This window comes from Charadrius vociferus, unplaced genomic scaffold (genome assembly GCF_000708025.1).
Source record: "Charadrius vociferus isolate BGI_N301 unplaced genomic scaffold, ASM70802v2 scaffold136, whole genome shotgun sequence".
Classification (NCBI taxonomy): domain Eukaryota; kingdom Metazoa; phylum Chordata; class Aves; order Charadriiformes; family Charadriidae; genus Charadrius; species Charadrius vociferus.
The window spans coordinates 1,014,530-1,033,852 of record NW_009648960.1 but is presented as its reverse complement, the minus strand read 5'-3'; the positions used below and the strand labels follow the sequence as shown (position 1 = coordinate 1,033,852).

The window sequence follows — 19,323 nt, the reverse complement described above, 5'->3', positions numbered from 1 at the left end:
AAACCTGAAATAAGAGGGTAATTGGTGCAGAGAACTTGCAAAAATTGATGTCTAATGCTGGGCAAAGGCTAGAAGAAGCAAGTAAAGGCTTGTATTGATTTCTCTTTCCATCCTCCCTTCTCTGGAGGAGTGGTAGGGAGTAAGGAGCACTGCAGCGTGCTGGATTCACTCTTGCTCCATTATTTCCTATGGGCTATGACAGCAGTTTCTACATTTTGTACCTAGGCACCAATAAATTAGATGCTCTTGAATCACATATCATTACAAGCTCAGGAATGAGTATGGATTAATTAAATGATAGAAAAACATTTTAAAAAATAATTACATGGCCACAATTATAAATCGACACTTCGGTATTGGAACTTACACACCTCCAGCTGTGTGGTTTCCTGAGGTAGCCATAATTTGAGAATTAACCTGTCTCCCAACAGTAGGTGGGGTCATGGAAAAGTGTAATAACATCCATGTCATCTCTCTGTAAAAGTCCTGGGCAGATGGACTTAGAATCATAGAAACATAAAAAGAAATAGGGCTGAAAGGGATCTCAGGGTGCCATCTACTACATACTCTTGTCCCCAACAGGATCTTCTTGTCCAGAAGCAGCTGACATTGGTCTATTCTTTTCTGAAAATCCTCCCATGGAGGAGATTTCCCCAGCCTCCATAATCAATCTGTGCAATTGCTTTTATCCTTATCTGTAGGTAGTTCCCTTTAATGACAAACCTTTGCCTTCCCAGTCATAATTTAAGCCTTTTATACTTCTTTCAACTCAAGGATACAGATGTTAGCTCTTTCCTGTGTTTTGTGTGATAGCCGTTCCTTCACTTTTATCTTGCCATGTACGTCTTGTCATGGTCCTTGTGTCATCAGCTGTGTATCCAGTCCATTCAATCTTTCCTTGTAGGTCTTGCAGGTTTTCTACCTTTTCACCATTGTCTCTCCAAAGTCAGGGTGCTCTAAATGACCAGAGTGTAACGATGGTGTCCCCTGGTCATCTCTTATCCCATCCTTTCCTTGTGGAGTCATTGCCCTTCCTATATCTGTGCAGCTTCTGCCTCAACAGACTAGTACAACTAGTGCTCTTGAATTACGTCCTCTCTTTTAAAACCATTTCTGTCTTGTTAAGATAATTTTGAATCCCTTTGACCACCAAGTACTGTGAATAATTGTGCTAATTGCTCACAAATGGCTGCATCGACCTGCATTTTCTAGTATTCTTGGCTAAAAGAGAGCCACCTCATAAAAGTACCTGTATTCTTTTCTTCTATATCTGCTACCTAGACACCTTTGTTAGGACTCTCTTCCCCTGCTCCTGAACTTCAGAGGAAACGTATAAAACTGGGATACACCGGGCAATGTGTGCTCCCTCCTCCTACCTGTATTGTTCAACAAGCTGTATTAATATTCCAGTACTATGCATTAACCCACCAACTTTCCAACATTCTTCTCAAAAAGTAAACTTGATCTGAAGTCTACATTAAGACTTCAACTGCCCCTGTTAATTCTTTGTATGTCTAGCACTCATAAGCAGATATTTAAGATTTTCTTCAGAGGGACAGATCATGCTCCTGCTTGTCACACTTGACCCTGCCATAAATAAGCCAACTGCACTTTTGGGGATGCCATCCATCAGTTGCTGTGTTTGAGAGGCAGAGATGTTTTCTGCTTGGCTGAGGGAAAGCTTTGCAATTCTGTTAGTCAAAGCAGAACGTGTCAACAGTTCCCTGACCTTTGACCTTTCACAGTCTTGTTTTTTTAAAAACAGAATCTTTGGTCACGATTAGCTTTTTTCTTTTTTTTTTTTTTTGTGCTTGAAGTTAGAAAAGAAATATTAAATCGGTGTCTAGCATTTTAGGAAAGCATTTCAGCATTTTTTGGTTGGATGTGCCTTCCAGCAAATTCTTATTTTGTCTGAGCATGTGCAGGACTATTTATTTCTAAGTTCAGTGATGACTCAGAAAAGCTTTTCTCTCTGTCTTCACCAGCTCCCTGTGAGCACCCTCTCTGCAGTATGCCATTTCCTTCAGAAACTCAGTTTTCTCTGGAAGCAACAGATCCTTGATGCCACCAGACTCCTGTGGCATATTGCAAAGCCAGCTTCCCAGCCCCCTTGGGAGCAGATGGCTTCTCCCAGCCTCAGGTAGGGGATGGCACCCAGAGTCCCTTGCCACCCTATATCCTATGGGTCTATGATTCTATGACTCGGTGGGTAAGGCACAGCACGTGTTGCACTGCCATTACTACTGATTTGCACCCATCTGCCTCTTCACCAGGGATTGCATCCAATGGCAAAGGAACCGAATCACCTGCTCTCACACCTCGCTAACCCCTCCCCCAGCTTTGTACTCCTTTGGTTCAATGTATGCGGAGAATAGTAATCACTACAAAAGAGAATCTCACTTATTCCCCCCTACCCTTGCTTGTCTCAAACAGTAGTTGAGAGAGGTGAGAAGAAGGATGTGGTGTTTCTAATCGATGGCTCAGATGGTGTCAGAAGAGGCTTCCCTCTACTGAAGACCTTTGTCCAAAGGGTTGTTGAAAGCCTGGATATCGGTCGTGACAAGGTCCGTGTCGCTGTTGCGCAGTACAGCAATGTCATACAACCCGAGTTCTTACTTGACACCCACGAAGACAAGGCAGATCTGATCAATGCAATCCAGGAGCTGAAGGTTATGGGAGGATCTCCTCTGAACACTGGAGCAGCCCTGGACTATCTCATCAAGAATGTGTTCACAGTGTCAAGTGGCAGCAGGATAGCAGAGGGCGTCCCGCAGTTCCTGATTCTGCTGACCGCTGACCGGTCCCAGGATGATGTGAGGAGGCCCTCGGTGGTCCTGAAGACAAGTGGCACAGTGCCATTTGGCATTGGGATTGGAAATGCTGACCTCACAGAGCTGCAGACGATTTCTTTCCTCCCAGATTTTGCTATCTCTGTGCCTGACTTCAACCAGCTGGATACGGTGCAGCAGGTCGTCTCGAACCGAGTCATCAGGCTGACCAAGAAAGAGATAGAGTCACTTGCCCCTGATCTGGTTTTTACATCACCCAGCCCAGGTGAGAAGATGTTTGTGTCTGCACCGAAAGTCAGCGGCAAAATATGATGTTTAGTAACATCATGGTTGCAACACAAACTGAGAAAAGCAAAAATGGTCATGGCTAAGACTCCAAGTCCATCTTGGTCTCACTGTCGATATATATTTTTTTAATGTTCTTAGGGTTGGTAGGAGCTGTGTAATTCAGCTGAGACACCTTTAAGGCCATCCCTCAAGGTGGTCCATGTTGTATCTGCATGGAAGACCCACAAAGTGAATGCTATGGCCCTAATCTTATTTCAAATTGATAGATTTCAAATCTATGCTAGTCCTTCCGGAATGGAAATTGCATCATTTTGGTGATACAGCTTTAAGACCACTACAAATCAAGGTCAGCTTCCTGCTAAATGTAAGACCTATTGATGTGTCTTACATTTGCCATGCTCCTTCACTGGGGGAAGGGAAACTGGAACTGGGCATCAGGAAAAAGTTCATATCTTCCATTTCTGGTCTCGCTTGGAATGAAATCCAGCCAGAGTATGCCTGGGGTGAAAGATACCCGCCCTAGATCAGTCCCTTTGAAGTCCACCATCCTACTCTATCTGTTCCTTTCCTTCACAGTGAGACTGCTTTCCTACATCCTCATTTATCAGTGCGATATTCAGCAATAATTCAGGCTCTGACCTGCATTACCACTGCAGAAAGCACTTTGTTAGGAAGCAAAAAGTCATCCTGGAAAGGCAGAATCTGTGAGAATAATAGGGTAGAAGCTGTCCTAGAGGACAAAGCCAAGGAAAGAGGGGTGGTACTGAGTGTAAAACAACCCAAGGCTGTCTGACAACCTGCCCTGAGTAAGGAGTATCACCAGGCTACGTTTCCTTGGGTGGAGAGCCCACAAGGAATTACTGTTCCAGGTTTTCCCTACTCCCTATTGCTTCCTTCGCTCTGGAAGTTGCTGCCTGCCCCACTGCCTGGGGGTGTGCCTAGCAGACTGGTCCTGTCTCTGGGTTGAACACAGAGCTGCCTGCTGGGGTCCCAGAAGATATCACGGGCAATGAAACAATAAACATCCTCCCCATGGCAAAAAGCATGGGCCAGTGAAGTAGATGATGAGCTTAGCTGCTCTCCATAAACAATGCCTGATGCAACCTCTAACTGCTGCCTTCTTTCCTGCAGCGGGTGTGAAAAGAGATGTCGTGTTCATGGTTGATGGCTCCCGCTATGCTGCCCAGGAGTTCTACCTTGTCCGCGATCTCATTGAGAGGATAGTGAACAACCTGGACGTGGGTTTTGATACCACCAGGATATCAGTGGTCCAGTTCAGCGAGCATCCCCACGTGGAGTTCCTGCTCAATGCCCACTCCACCAAGGATGAGGTGCAGAGTGCTGTGAGACGGCTGCGGCCACAGGGTGGTCAGCAGGTGAACGTGGGGGAGGCCCTTGAGTTTGTGGCAAAGACCATCTTCACCCGGCCCTCCGGGAGCCGCATAGAGGAGGGTGTCCCTCAGTTTTTGGTCATCCTCTCCTCCCGCAAGTCCGATGATGACTTAGAGTACCCATCACTCCAAGTTAAACAAGTGGGGGTGGCACCCATGGTGGTAGCAAAGAACGTGGAACCTGAGGAGATGGTACAGATTTCCCTTAGTCCTGATTATGTGTTCCAAGTCTCCAGCTTCCAGGAACTGCCCAGCCTCGAGCAGAAGCTGCTGACTCCTATTGAAACCCTGACTGTGGACCAAATAAGACAGCTGCTGGGAGATGTGCAACCCCCTATAGGTAAGGCTCTGTCAATACCAGCTGCCTCTGTGTTGCTATTCAAGTAAATGTTGCCCAAATGTGTAAATAACTTTCCATCCTTTCTCTCTAAACTGAGGTTTTCCTTAGTTAAAAGCAAAGGTGTTGCACATGTACAGTTTTAGAAGGAAACTTTCAGATATGTGGAAATTCTACCCAAGTACCTAAGTAGATTACAGCTTTTTGATTTTCAAGTCAGGTACCTACATACGTTACATATTTTGATTTTCAAGTCAAATACCATCTATTCCCATTTAGCAGCTCTCTAGGAAAGAGACATAAATCTGGGGCTAAATGAAGCTGGAAAAATTGACAAATCTAGAGAAGACTGTTAATGAATGAAACGGATAAGGCTCTGAGTAATGCATGCTTTGAATATTAGGCAGACTGCTAACACATGCATGCACACTTGCACACAAACCCATCTGGAAAGGCTCCCTGTAGCACCATGCCTAAAGTTGGCTAAAATATGCCATGCAATTTTACATCACACGAGAGCAGATAGCACAGAAATCCTCCAGCAAAGCTTAAGCAGAGACTTGATACACAAGTAATTTCCTCTGTCCTTGCTTCCCTGCAGATGTTTCTGGTGAAGAAAAAGACATAGTCTTCCTTATTGACAGCTCTGACAGTGTTAGGCCCGATGGACTTGCTCACATTCGGGATTTCATCAGCAGAATTGTTCAGCAGCTGGAAGTTGGGCCAAACAAAGTGCGAATCGGCGTGGTGCAGTTCAGCAACAATGTCTTCCCTGAGTTCTACTTGAAGACCCACAAGTCCAAAAATGCTGTCCTTCAAGCCATCCGCCGCTTGAGGCTTAGAGGGGGGTCCCCTGTGAATGCTGGCAAAGCCCTAGACTATGTGGTGAAGAATTACTTCATCAAGTCTGCGGGGAGCAGGATAGAAGATGGAGTGCCCCAGCACCTAGTCCTCATCCTTGGAGACCGGTCGCAGGATGACGTCAACAGGCCTGCTAACGTGATCTCTTCAACAAGCATTAAACCTCTGGGTGTTGGAGCCAGGAATGTGGACAGGGGCCAGCTGCAGGTCATTACCAATGACCCTGAGCGTGTGCTTGTGGTACGGGACTTCACAGGACTCCCAACTTTAGAAAAGAAGGTGCAGAGTATTCTCGAAGAGCTTCCGATACCTACAACAGAAACTCCTGGATTTTTAGGACCTGGTAAGACTGCTGTAGACTTTTCTGGACAGAGCACAGATAGAATTTGTCTAATATGAAATGATTGCGTAATAACACCTTTTGATTCCCAACCATTTAGTCACATTGCTTTAAAGAAGACTGAAGATCTTGTTGAGCATAGGAAAGAATAGAATTAAATTTGAAATGAGATGAGAGTGCCTATCACAAAAACAAGTAACGTATGAAGTGTAATAAATGTGCGGTATAAAACCTTCCTTCTTGTATGGATGTAAAGCATGCCAAAGACCAATGAAACAAAAAAGGTAGAGAGAAGAGAGAAGCACAACACTACTGCAATAAGCTTCTTAAATAATATAGATGCCACAAACAATTATTAATAACTGTGTTTCTTTGCAATCTTTCCAGGAGGTAAAAAGCAGGCTGACATTGTGTTTTTGCTGGATGGCTCCATCAATCTGGGGAGAGATAACTTCCAAGAAGTTCTCCAGTTTGTCTACTCTGTGGTGGATGCCATTTATAGGGATGGCGACTCTATCCAGGTAGGACTGGCCCAGTACAACTCAGATGTCACCGATGAGTTCTTCCTCAAGGACTATTCCACCAAACCGCAGATTTTAGATGCCATCAACAAAGTCATCTACAAAGGCGGCCGAGTGGCAAACACTGGTGCAGCCATCAAGCACATCCAGGCAAAACACTTTGTGAAGGAGGCCGGCAGCCGAATTGACCAGAGGGTGCCCCAGATCGCCTTCATTGTCACGGGTGGGAAGTCCTCGGACGACGGGCCAAGTGCCTCCTTGGAAATCACACAGAAAGGCGTCAAGGTATTTGCAGTTGGTGTGAGAAACATCGACCTGAAGGAAGTCAGCAGGCTGGCCAGCGAGAGCGCCATGAGTTTCAGAACGTCCACAGCTCAGGAGCTGTCTGAGCTGAATGAGCAGGTCCTGGTTACACTGGAAGCCGCTATGGAAGAGAAATTGTGCCCAGGAACAACAGATGTTACAAGAGGTAAGCATGATCCTTTCATAATGTGCTCAGGTTATTCCCAAGGGTGGCTTTTATTATCCAATGCATTTTGATGGACTCATCCAGCCCACTCTTGTGCTTTGCCTATAGTCTGAGGTGTAGCATGGGGCCAGACTTCCTCCATGAGCCTGGTGGTAGGCTGCAAGCCTCTGGTATGAGAGATGCCTGTTGGTGTGCATCAGCATGTGAACAACTGGTGTACCATCACCACAGAGGTGCCATTGTGGTGGAAGAATTTCAGATATGACAGGCAGGCACTAAATAACTGACCTACTTTCACATCACAGGGGGTCCTTTGGACTAAGTCTCACTACCTTCATCTCCAGATGCATAGTCACATGATGCCAGTGGCATGTTGGCAGACCAACTTGTTTAGTGCCAAAACAAAAAGTGATGGTCCTTCTTTTGCCTGCTACCTTTATAACAAGTTAATTGGACTCCATGGCTGTTTAGTCCCTGGTATGCATGATGTGATGGAAATGAGAATTTCTCTTGCCAGATCATTCAGGGTGCCCACTTGATTTCGTGACAGGTATATGAGAAAAAGATAGGGCATGAGTGGTTGTATTTTAAGGTAAAATTGCCTTAAGAAGGAATCCCAAGATTTGGCTATTTCAGAAGCCAAACAAGGGGAGTTGAGGTGAGTAAGCTAGCTGGTATTGCTGTCCGGCCAAAATCCCTGCAGCTGGTTTAACTTACTACACTATGGCAAATCCTACTCCCAGCACAACAAACCATGGCTCAGCCCTCTAGCTTTTGAGCAGAGGCATCTCCCAAACCTCTGGAGAAGCTGAAGGAGAGCCACAGCTGCCCTGAGCTGAGCAGCAGCTCCAGCCGTGATGAAAAACTAACTGCAGAGAAAAGCAAACTGCTCCTGATGGTAACCATGAATCCTTCTCAAGTGCAGCACCAGTGTGATTAGTATCAAAGACATTTCAAGTACCTCCATGCTTGAAAGCCCATGTAGGCACAGGAGATGTTACATCCTCCTGCCTGGAGGACAGTTGCTTCAAGTACAGGCAGAAGGTACATGAACATGGTGCAAGTACTGACAGATTTCATGCAGTGGAGAGAAAGCAGTAGTGTTGGCTGCCTGATGAAAATGCAAAATCCTGTTAGACTTGGTTTAGTAGTCTCATCCCAATGCTAAGCAGCAATTACACAGGAAAAAAGAAATTAAAATTCATAAAATGCAGATTTTCCCAGGTTATCATTGCTATGATGAACGGAAGCCTGAGGCACTTGTGTATCAAATGGTGGTAGTTTTTGATGCAGAGAGTGTCTTCTCTTAACGACTAATAGAATAACTAGGAAAGTCATTACTTGAAAAGCAACAGTTGTATTGCTCAACAGTGATGCTCTCCTCTTCTCTCTTTCTGCATTTCCCTTTCAGATTGTGACTTAGATGTGATACTTGGCTTCGATGTCACGGATGTTGAGCCTGGCCAAAATATATTTAATTCCCAGAGAGGTCTGGAGTCCAGAGTTGAGTCCGTGCTTAACAGAATAACACAGTTGCAGAAGATCAGCTGCACCGGCAACCAGGCACCCAACGTCAGGGTATCCATCATGGCCCAGGCTCGGGGGGGACCCGTGGAGGGACTGGACTTCTCCGAGTACCAGCCTGAGCTCTTTGAGAGGTTTCAAGGCATGCGCACCCGTGGGCCCTATTTTCTCACAGCAGATACACTGACTTCCTACCTGAACAAATTCAGATCAGCGCCCTCTGGCAGCACCAAGGTAAGTCAAAAGCAAGGCCGCTGGCATGGTTTTGGCCAGGAAAGCTGAATTCCGGTGTATTTTAGTTGGCAAAGCAACTGTAAATTCATAATAAAATTAATTAAATAAATAAATGTATTGCAGCCAGTAGCCATGAGGACTGCTTGGCTGAAAATGATTGCTTTCTAGATTTTCCCTGTTCGTGCTTTAGGAACCTGCATGTTACGATGTACCATTGTCTGGCACAGAAATGCAAAGCTTTGTGGCCTGGAAAGGGTGTAGCAATTCCGCCATCTCCTCTCAGATGAAACGTCCCTTGGAAGAAGGCCCTGCAGGTTGCACATTGATTGCATTTCACACCTGAAATATTCTGGGTCCTGGCATAAATTTGTTTCTCTCCCAGGTCATAATCCATTTTACTGATGGTGCAGATGACTCCATAGACCAGCTGGAGGCTGCTTCGTCTGCTTTGCATACAGAAGGTAATTTTTTTTCTCAAGGCAGTGATTATAGTCTGTGTTAACATGTGGCCCATTTTACCACCATCAATCCACCAGCTTTTGATAGTAATGAATAAGAAATTCATGATTTCTACATTCACTTGTTGTTCTTTGTTGCCTTCCTGTGATATTTAGCTACCTGCTGGCACCTAAGCATGTGGGTAACTTGCACTGAATGAGCTTGAAGTTGCTTGTTCTCCATTGAACAAGCTCTATTTTCAATCGAAGAGGCAGATAATGACCCATCCTTACAGGGAAGGGTGTTCAGGCTCTGCAGAGCATCTCGCCCCATCACACAGCCCCTTCTGCTTCCCCCCCCTCTCAGGTGTCAACGCTCTCATCTTCGTTGGGCTGGACCGAGTGAGCGATTATGACAAAGTGATGCAGCTAGAGTTTGGTCGTGGGTTCACCTACAACAGACCGCTCAGAGTTAATCTGCTGGACTTGGATTTCGAGCTGGCAGAGCAGCTTGTAAGTAACTTGGCACAGGCAGTGCTGTCTTGTAATGCTGGAAGAAAGCCGACAGCTGGATCTCCTGCAGGGCTCAACTGTGGCTGAATTACACCCTCTTGGCTCTGGTCCTCTCCCCTCCCTATTTTACGTCAGCTCTTTTTACAGATGCCACAGCAAATAAAGTTAAAAGCAGATCATGGTGCTGCCTGGTCTCGTACTGCTCCTGGAAAAGGCCTACTCCAGCTAAGGCTACAGCGCATGGGATTAGGTCAAATGGGATGGGATAAGATGCCATCAAAACCTGCCATGCCAAAAAGCCCACCCTCTGCCTATATTTATACTGTTGGTTTTTTTTAACCTTATGGGTAATGCACTGTCATGCCTTTCAGTGCTAAATCTCTTGCAGAAGCACTGCTTTCTAGGTTTCTTTCCTCAAGCTGACACACTGACAGTATTCCAGACATGCTTTTAACAGATGAAAGAGTTATCCTTTCTTCTTCATAGATTTACTTCCCTCCCATCTATGTAGTCCCTCTTGAGTTCGTTGAGTTAATTTGCAATCAACCTCAGTATGTCCAGTTTCTCCCAACTTCACATCTGCTACCAGCATCGTTAAGCTCCTTTTCCAGTATATTTAATAAGATTGGACTTAACCACTGATCCCTGTGGTAACCTTGCTGGGCCCTTCTCCACAAATCAAAGTGCAGCCACTTGGGAGTGAACTTTGGTTTTGGGGATAAGGGCTAGTCTTCAGCCCATCCCCAAGTAATTCAGTTGCCTAGGAAAATCCTTTCAAAATGTAAATGTGCAAAGCTGGCAGGAAACATTTGCAGCCAGAAATGTACTTGGCAAAGAAAGTAAATTCTTTTCTTTCTATTGGATGATGCAAAACCAAGCTGTGATTTCTCTGAATGCATTTCCCCCCCCTCCCCCCCTCCCTTTTCTTCTTTTGCTGTGTGCTTGCAAATTGTTCTCAGCTTGTGGGTTGCTGCAATGACTTTCTTGTGGCCTATTCCACAGCCTGGATTTGTTTCTTTGGAGATGAGATTTCTCTCTTCAGTGACAGGCACTGCTCTGGGGACTGATCTTCTTCTAAATGCTTTCTACAAATTCTGTGCCCCACAGTTCCCCTTTAAACCCTTGCCTCTGATGTCCAAAAGGTAGTGTTGACTGCTGCTTTCTAACCTTGCAACCTAACCAGTCTGCCAACACACAGCTCCTTCTCCTGCTATCATGGGTGTTTCAAGGCAGAGAGACCCCAAAATGCTGCTGGACCAACGTTATGCTTGTCACAGGAGCAATTGCACAGACTTTAGGGCTTGCAGGAGTTATGGCACTGGGGCTCTGCCAGGTTTCTAACACCTTCCTATTGTTTCGTGTGCATTTTGTTGTAGGACAACATCGCAGAGAGGACATGCTGCAAGGTCCCATGCAAGTGCTCAGGGCAGAGAGGGGACAGAGGTGTGCCGGGCCCCATAGGGCCAAAGGTAGGTCACTTCATCTGGAGATGAAGGGTCCCTGTGCAAGGTCAGCATCCACCATGGTCATGATGGGTGGGTGATGTGCAGGCTGCGTAAGTTGTAATGGGTGATGTTAACAGAAAGGTCATCTCCACTTATCCGCCATTTTAAAACTGGCCCTGGGCTGTGCGCAGCAGTTGAGAGCTGCTCTTCTTCCCCTTCCTCACAGCCTCTGTTTTGTAAAACAACCAAGAGGGCAGGGATGAGTGGGTGGAAGGAGGGGGTGAAGTGTCTTGTGAAACAATTTAGGGATGTCAAGGGTTTTCTCTCATTAACTTGTTTATACAGATGACTAAGCAGCTGCTTTGTGCAAATCTAGGGAAATCTTGAATATCAATTTAGAAAGACACCTCAGAACTATGAAAGAAATGCGGAATCCTCTCTGTTGTCTTCTAGGGTGCCACAGGTGATCTTGGCTACGGAGGCTATCCTGGTGATGAAGGAGGACCGGTGAGTGATTGCCCCTGCTCTGTGTGGTACTGCTCAAATTAAGGACCTCATGGTAGTGAAGCATTTAGAGGCTTTTTCCCTAAATATTTTCTGCCGGGAATGTGGGCATGGATTATACAAGAGAGCAAGCAGAACTTGGTGTTTCCCTGACCTGGTGGCCTGAGTTACTGGTCCCAGCTGCTCCTGGGAGAAGGTCAGTAAGGAGCTGCTTCAGAGCTGAAGAAAACATCACAGGGGGAATAACTCCCATTATTTGATGTGACCCAGCTCTGTACTACTTCTCCAAGGCAGGTAGGAATGTTTTCAGCTGGTCCCAAACACCTATAAGCAGGGCAGGTTGATTATGAACAAAATAAATTTGCCAACTTCGTTAAAGCTGCAGCCTATCCCAAAGTTATCCATACCAAATGCAGCTGAAAGATTTGAGTTAGTCCAAGAATAGGACCAGGAAGGGGTGTTTCTGTCCATCACAGTGGCAGACAACATGAGTCCCATGACTTCTTACTAGGACTGTTTAATCCAAACTCTTACTTCATGAATCCCACGTCACGCTGGAATAAACAACTCTCCACACATCACACCCAGGAGGTGAAGACAAGGCCAAGGGGCTGGCGGTGCTCATGGCTTTTCCAATAGCACAGGCAGGGACCAAATGCTGCTCTCAGATATCATGTGCAATGCAATGTTTTCCTCGGGCTTTAAGGTCAGAATGGGATTAGACATCTATGCAGAGCTCTGGAGGTTTCATCTTGTCATTTTACTTTTGAAGAAATTTTATAAAGTTCTTTCATAGCTGAGAGTTTGGGAAGGATGAGGATTCTCTCTCTGTGATGAAGACTTGTGGTTGGTCTGTACATGAGGAAGGTTGTGGGCAGGAGACAGTGGGGTAGGCAGGCATTGACCTTTCAAAACCTGATGCTCCATTTGCTCCTGTGCTTCCTAGCCACCTTCTGCACTTGCTGATGCATGCAGTTATCTGAAGAAATGTGCTTAGCAGGCAAACCCTAATCATTGCATTTTCCCCTCCATGCAACAGGGTGAGCGTGGACCACCGGGTGTGAATGGGACGCAGGGTTTCCAGGGATGCCCTGGGCACAGAGGAACCAAGGTAAGTGTGGAAGGAGCCTGCATGGAGCAGACCCAGAGTCCAGCTGGTGAGAGTTCACCAACTCCTGCTGCTTTACAATGTCACACAACAGCTGCCAAGTCCACTCAAGTGGTGGTGTCCACCTGGCCAAGCACCAAGGCTTTCAGCAGGTGTCATGGCTTTAGCGTTGCTGTGAAGAGCAAAAGGGCAGCCCAGCAACCCGGGCTCAATCTGCAGACAAGGTTGATTTATTTTCTGCAGTCTGGCTCTAGGGGAAAGATGTGAGTACAGATGGATTTGTTCTTAACAAGAAGAAGTGGGGTGCATGTGTCTTGACCCAGAGCTGGGATGGCACGTGGATGGAAATTTGCTGGTGGGGAGGAGGGAGAAAAGTGACCCATGGCTGTTGCTTTAAAGAGGAACCTTAAGCAAATGGTTCAGGACAGCAGCCATGTCACAAGCCAGAAAAGGTGGTGAAACGTATAATATTTATGGGAAATATTCAGCAATATTAAGGGTATGTTCCCTACCACTTGCTCTGACCACAGGATCCTCTGGCAGGGAGCAGAGGAGTGCGTGAACCAAGCCCATTGGTTGCAGCTGAGATACCAAGCCTCTTTAACAAGCTGTCCAGCCTTGGACAAAGGCACCAAGACTGGATCTGGATTCATACAAAAATGGGTCCAGGGAGAAAAGAAAGCCAGTAGAGAAAGAGTTGTGGCTAAGTAAGCTATTTTATTGGATCAGCTGGCTAAACCCCATGATGCACATATTTTGTCTTGGCACAAGTGTTGAGGAGGCAGCTGGAGAAGAAGATTGGCATAAGAGAAATATGGGACAGTCAAACCCTGGTACAGCAAGCTGTGGCTGTCCTACCCCGGTCCTGGCTCTGGGTCTGCTACCAAGCACAGCCCCCCTTCCCCACTGCTTTCCTACCGTGATGAACTGGGCAAAAGTGGAGTAACTCCCTTTTCTGATCTCTTTAGGGTTCTCGGGGATTCCCAGGAGAGAAGGTATGGAGCTATTTCCACATGCCACAGCAGGGAGCATGAGCATATGGATGCATTGGTATCCCCCTCCCCATTCCCCTTTCCCTTGGTGAGCATTTGACCCTTGCCTCTCTTCTGCAGGGTGAACTGGGAGAAATGGGTCTGGACGGCATTGATGGAGAAGAGGTTGGTCATTTTAATTGCTTTTCACTTTATAACAAAATGCTTCAGTGAAGCATCTAAGAAGCACCTTGAAAGTGTCAAATATTCTAAAACATTTATCTTTTTTAGGGAGACAAGGGTTTGCCGGGCTCCTCTGGAGAGAAGGGATACTCTGGCAGGAGGGTAGGTTTTTATCATGTTTCCGATGGGGCTAAATGATGGTGAAAAGGTGGATTTTAGCCAGGAGAGAGTGGAAAGCCATCACACTGGCCTCGGGGCCGAGGACCTGGGCAAAGGTGTGCAGCAGCAGAGATGCTTTCAACAAGTAAGGGCAGCTCACACTAACTCTCTGTCTCTTCCCTCAGGGTGATAAGGGAGTTAAAGGTGAACGAGGAGAACGAGGTGACCGTGGGCTCCGTGGAGACCCGGTAAATATTGCTAAGGCATCTTCTTGATTTTCCACCCACTTTCCACCAGTGCTGAGGGTAATCAGTAAGCATTCACTCAGGCTTATTACATGTCACTTGACAGCGGCAGGTCCAGTGACAGAGCAAGAGAAGACATGTGGGGTAACACACGCTCTTAATACCAACTTGTCAATCACTGTTACATAATATTAAACTTTCCCTTCTTCCTCCTCTTCAATACTTTTATTTCTCAGCTGAAAAGCTGCGTCTGTCTGAAAACACCAATAATACTTCATGTAATTCAGTCAAAAAAGAAAAGAAGAAAAGAAATGTTGGTTCTGAGCAGTTTATGATGTCTGACTTCCATGTCCCACTTACACAGATGTTTCTCATTGCTTTATTGCTTTCAGGGAGATTCGGGAGCTGATAATACTCAACGGGGAACCAGAGGCCAAAAGGGTGAAATTGGACCAATGGTAAAGTTTCTTTGTTGTCTTTTGTTGTTTTTTGGTTTTTACAATAGAATGGGACAGAGAAAGTAAGAAAAGAAGATGCTGCCAAAAAGGTGCAAGTTCTTAAACTCAACATGACTTGTCAGATAGGATATTTTTTCCACTGAAAAAATGTTGGTTTGCAACCAAAACTTTCTCTGGGAAGACGTCAGTTTAGAAGATATTTCGTATAAAAAGTGTGTGCTACTTTTTTTTAAAATTATTTCATTTTGGGAAGTTGTCACTGAAAACAACTTTGTACTTGAAATTAACTTCCAGTTTTCTTAAAGCTTATAGTCAAAAGCAGACAACTGTTTAGATGATACCCAATCTGAACGTCCTGATTCACCTGAAAACTTCGGGGAAAAAAAAAATGACACGTGCTCCTTGGAAATTTTCAAAACCCATTTGTTTCCATGTTAGTTCAGAATAAAAATGCATCTTAAAATGTCAGAAGGCATTTCCCAAAGAATGGGAATGCTGGCTTGCGCTAGCTGGGAAACGTGAAGGAAAGTCTCCATGAGTTGTTAGAAGGATTTCCACTAATGTGGGAATATCGAGTAGCTTGTGTGAGAGTGTGAAAGGACCCATTTTTTGAGAACCTAACCTATTTTCCTGGTGCCTGCTTGTCTCAGGGCCCTTACTTGAGTTTTGCTTTTCCCTTAGGGAGAGCCAGGACCAGTGGGTGTGGATGGACAAGGCGGTGGAGTTGGGAGGAAGGTGAGCTCCCAGATGCCTAATCAGCAAAAGCTGAGCTTAGCTTGACAATAACTGTTTAGCCTCCTGCTTTACAAGTATTTTGCTTTTACAAGAGTCAGGAGTTCAACCTAAAAAAAAAAAAAAAAAATTGAAAAAAAAGTAAAAAGCAAAATGCCTGGTGGTTTGCTGGCTTGTAGAAACTTTTAAGGTCTAATCCTGATTTTATTCCCACCAGAGTAACTGCTGAGATCAGGGGCACTTCACTTGGTTTACTCTGGCATTAGCATCTACATTTAGCTGCTGTTTTTTAAAAGGCAAAAATCGGACTGGAGCTGGTGTAGCTGGGATGTCTGGGGATGCTCTCCCTCCTGCTCCGCTGCTGCCAGCCCCTCAGGGCATGTGTCCCAGGGACTGTGGCATGTTTCTGCATGCGTGAGTGAGCAACTCACCCGTGCAGAGGGTTGGGGGATGCAAGGAAGGAGAAAACATGCCAAAGTTTGATTTACGAGAGCTGACCATCCGGCAGAAGGTGGAGTGTTGATTTCTCTCTCCCCAGTAGTTTAAACTATTCAAACGCAATTTTGGACTAAGAGAAGTGGTGATACATGGTTCTTAAAAGCAATAGAGTAACATGTGTGCTTGCGTACTTGCATAACAAGTCTCATTGTTTCTTCATTTGCAGGGTATGACAGGACGAAGGGGACCAATAGGTGTTAAGGTAAGTGGTGACGGAGACAACACCCAGGGCTCCTACCATGCCACCGGCCAGGCAACCACAACACCTAGAGGGATGTGCCAAGAGAAGAGACATGCTTTGCTTCTTCCTCTCTGCCTCCTCTCTCCTTCAAATTTCCCTCCTCCTCCTCTGGCTCATGTCCCTGTGTGCTCCTTGCTGGACAAAACCAGGCATTCATGTGCCTTGGCCTGCCCATCCTCTTCAGCGGTCCCTACTCAGATGCTTTGTCTCTGCATGCTGCTGGAGCAGCGTAATGGGACCAGAGCACGAAGGAGATTGATGTCTGTTGATTGTAGGCGGCAAATTAACCTGCCAGTTCTGTGCTTATTCTCTGCTATAACCACATTCTGAAAAAAAACCCTCAAACAACCGTTCTTCCCTAAAATAACTCTTCTTCCCTGCTCTTTATGCAGCTGTAAATGCCCTGAAATCTCCTCTCCCTCACCATGGTGTTGACCATGTCCCCCCATGCTAACTTGTGTTGTCCTATTTTGCACTTAAAGGGTACCAAGGGCTCACTCGGTCAAGCAGGGCCAGCTGGAGAACAAGGCATGAGAGGGCCACAGGTCAGTGAGCTTACGGCTAAGTGAACTTTTTATGTCATGATGCTGTTGCGTTATTTCATCACAGCTGCTCCCTTGAAGAGTCTCGGCAGCGAGGACTGTTGGGATTTGGGTATTTTTGGGTGCGCTTGTGGCCTGGCTGCCCTGCCCCAGGACGTCAAGCCTGCCATTCCATTCACACCACCAGAGCTGAGACACGTTTGAAAACCATCTCTCGGGCGCTGTAGTGTTTGTTTCTCCTTGCAATCTTGGTGTAGCACTGGTGTGCTTCTGCCCATGTGCTTTGACACAGTCATTCCTGGACCCAGGGTAAACCCTTCTGCTGTTTCTCAGCCATTGACACAACTATGCTCAGCAAGAACATCTCACTGAGCTAATAAGATGCAACCAATATGTCTTCCCATTTCCTTCTCTAGGGCTCTAACTCTGTTTCATTCTCTTATAACACACTTTTCGAGTACAATCCTCCTCTCAAGTTCTGGACTGAGAGTTAAAAGCAGCCACACAGGGGTCAGGACTTCAGCGTTTGGCCCATTACGGTTTGTGATCTTAATTTAAGAACATCCCTGAGTGACTGGCTGAGCACCCTCTGTGATGTTTCAACCTCTGAGGCCAGAGCATGACCATCTCACATGCTTGCTAGGGGCCCCTCATGCATGTATTTCTCCCTCCTGCTGCCCACTCCAGCAAGACTTATGGCTGTAAAGCCAGACACACCTTGCATTTCCCCATCCTGATCAGGACTTTTTCCCTCCTGCATAAACCTTTCGCAGGGGGTTCCTCAGGGGACTATACAGGTTGCTGCTGATATTTGTATTCAGCTGAACTGGTCCTTCAGCTCTTCCCAACTGTGACTTCTGAATTTCTTAAGGTGCTTTGAGAGGCACCAGCCCTAGCAGTTAATACATGATTTCTACTGTCAAACAATCCCCTAGTTTCTAGCACCCAGTTTTATTGACAAGTTGCCAATGTGCCTCTCTTTGTTTCTGTTCCAGGCTGGTAGTGGACCACCAGGACCCCCAGGAGAGCGGGGCAGGATCGGTCCCCTGGGACGAAAGGTATGTCTTCACAAGCATGGGGCATCAGCAACTAAAACAGCAATGAAAAGCTTCTGGATAGGAGTGAGCTTAAAGGAATACTGGACATTAACCTCTTGGACCAAAATTAGCTTGTCTTCACTGGATTGCATAGTGTGGAGTAGAGCAAGGTCTGTGCACTTGTTGTTTCATTAGGCTCCGGTTTTATTGAACAAAGAGGCAAAAGTAACTGAGTAACTGAGAATCCTGAGTAGTTTTCCAGGGTGGATTCTCAGCTGGTGCCCACATGGGAAGGTGGTTGTGCTGGATCTCTCCAGATCCTCTGGTTTGATCTCTCCAGATTCACCCACATTGGGTCATTCCCATGGCTATTTCACTGCCCATTTGCACTAGCAAAATCCCCGGAGCTTGGGAGCTTTTATTTTTGCAGTGATTATAAAAACCAAACAGCATCCCATGGCGGGAGCTGGCTGGTCTCCCATGTCCCATTGCTCGGCTTTCCTGAAATCGCTAAAGGTCCCACTAAAGAGTAAGCATTTTGTAGTATTGCTGACCACATAGGTCCAGCTATGCTTTTCTGCCACAAGGACCATTGCAGACTAGTCTATGTAAAGAAACCAGTGCTGATGGGGTGGAAAAGGCCTGGAGTTTCAGCACATGCTTTAACAGATTCTCCTGTTTTCAGGGTGAGCCTGGAAACCCTGGACCCAAAGGACCAAATGGACAGCAGGGCCCACGAGGAGAGATGGTAAGTGTGGCCATGCACTCACACCTTTAAGAAGGCTGGGCTGAATCCTCTCCTGTGGTAAATGGGCCACAGCCCTTCACAGTGGAGAGTTTAGCTCCCCTATGGTCTTTGCATCTTCCATGTACAATATGAGAGAAGGAAATCAGCCTTATGTCTTCAGCTGGCATGAGCATAGTTGATAATGGTAGTCCCTTTGAGGAGGTAAATTATATTCACTTGAAAAGTGACTTTTAACATCTTGGAGATCAGTCTGCAGGGCAAAGGCTGTTCAGAGTTGCTTGGCCTTGTCCTGGCTCATTGCATGAGGCATGGGTAGTCACCCTGAGCTGACCCCATGTGCTAGTCCAGAGTAACCTATACAAAGGACGTATGGACTAAGTGGGGCCTGATTCTCATTACTCTGTATAATGAGGTGACAACTGAGGAAAAAAGGGTTTGCGCAAAGCAAGGGAGGGCAAGCTTGGGTCAGACACAGCTAGAAGTATACCCCTAGCATTGGCTGACCTCCTAACCTGCTTCCCATTGCTGGCTTCCACCTGGGTTTTACACGTTATATGTGTACACTAAGCAGGTTTTAATTCAGATTTGTAGTTTTGGCACCAACTTTTTGTGCTTTTTTTTCTTACAATAATTTCATCTATAGAAGGACTTCTCAAAGGCCTGTGGCATCACTCTATTGATGCTGCTAGGTCCGTGAGGTTTAAGCTATTCACATATGACTGCATATTAATGACTTTGGCTTTCCAAT

The 19,323-nt window shown here is 46.1% G+C and overlaps 1 protein-coding gene across 1 annotated transcript in view; it reads left to right on the top strand.

Annotated features, from left to right (window-relative positions):
• Positions 1-19,323, top strand: part of COL6A3 (collagen, type VI, alpha 3) — a 54,755-nt gene that overhangs the window by 16,034 nt on the left and 19,398 nt on the right. The window contains exons 7-27 of the mRNA XM_009887586.1: positions 2,434-3,054; positions 4,209-4,808; positions 5,407-6,009; positions 6,394-6,996; positions 8,408-8,754; positions 9,137-9,215; positions 9,559-9,704; positions 11,081-11,173; positions 11,603-11,656; positions 12,693-12,764; positions 13,730-13,756; positions 13,874-13,918; positions 14,024-14,077; positions 14,260-14,322; positions 14,712-14,777; positions 15,459-15,512; positions 16,174-16,209; positions 16,731-16,813; positions 17,048-17,099; positions 17,786-17,848; positions 18,513-18,575. Coding sequence (XP_009885888.1) covers positions 2,434-3,054; positions 4,209-4,808; positions 5,407-6,009; positions 6,394-6,996; positions 8,408-8,754; positions 9,137-9,215; positions 9,559-9,704; positions 11,081-11,173; positions 11,603-11,656; positions 12,693-12,764; positions 13,730-13,756; positions 13,874-13,918; positions 14,024-14,077; positions 14,260-14,322; positions 14,712-14,777; positions 15,459-15,512; positions 16,174-16,209; positions 16,731-16,813; positions 17,048-17,099; positions 17,786-17,848; positions 18,513-18,575 — 3,824 coding nt within the window. The remainder of the gene's footprint in view (positions 1-2,433; positions 3,055-4,208; positions 4,809-5,406; positions 6,010-6,393; positions 6,997-8,407; positions 8,755-9,136; positions 9,216-9,558; positions 9,705-11,080; positions 11,174-11,602; positions 11,657-12,692; positions 12,765-13,729; positions 13,757-13,873; positions 13,919-14,023; positions 14,078-14,259; positions 14,323-14,711; positions 14,778-15,458; positions 15,513-16,173; positions 16,210-16,730; positions 16,814-17,047; positions 17,100-17,785; positions 17,849-18,512; positions 18,576-19,323) is intronic.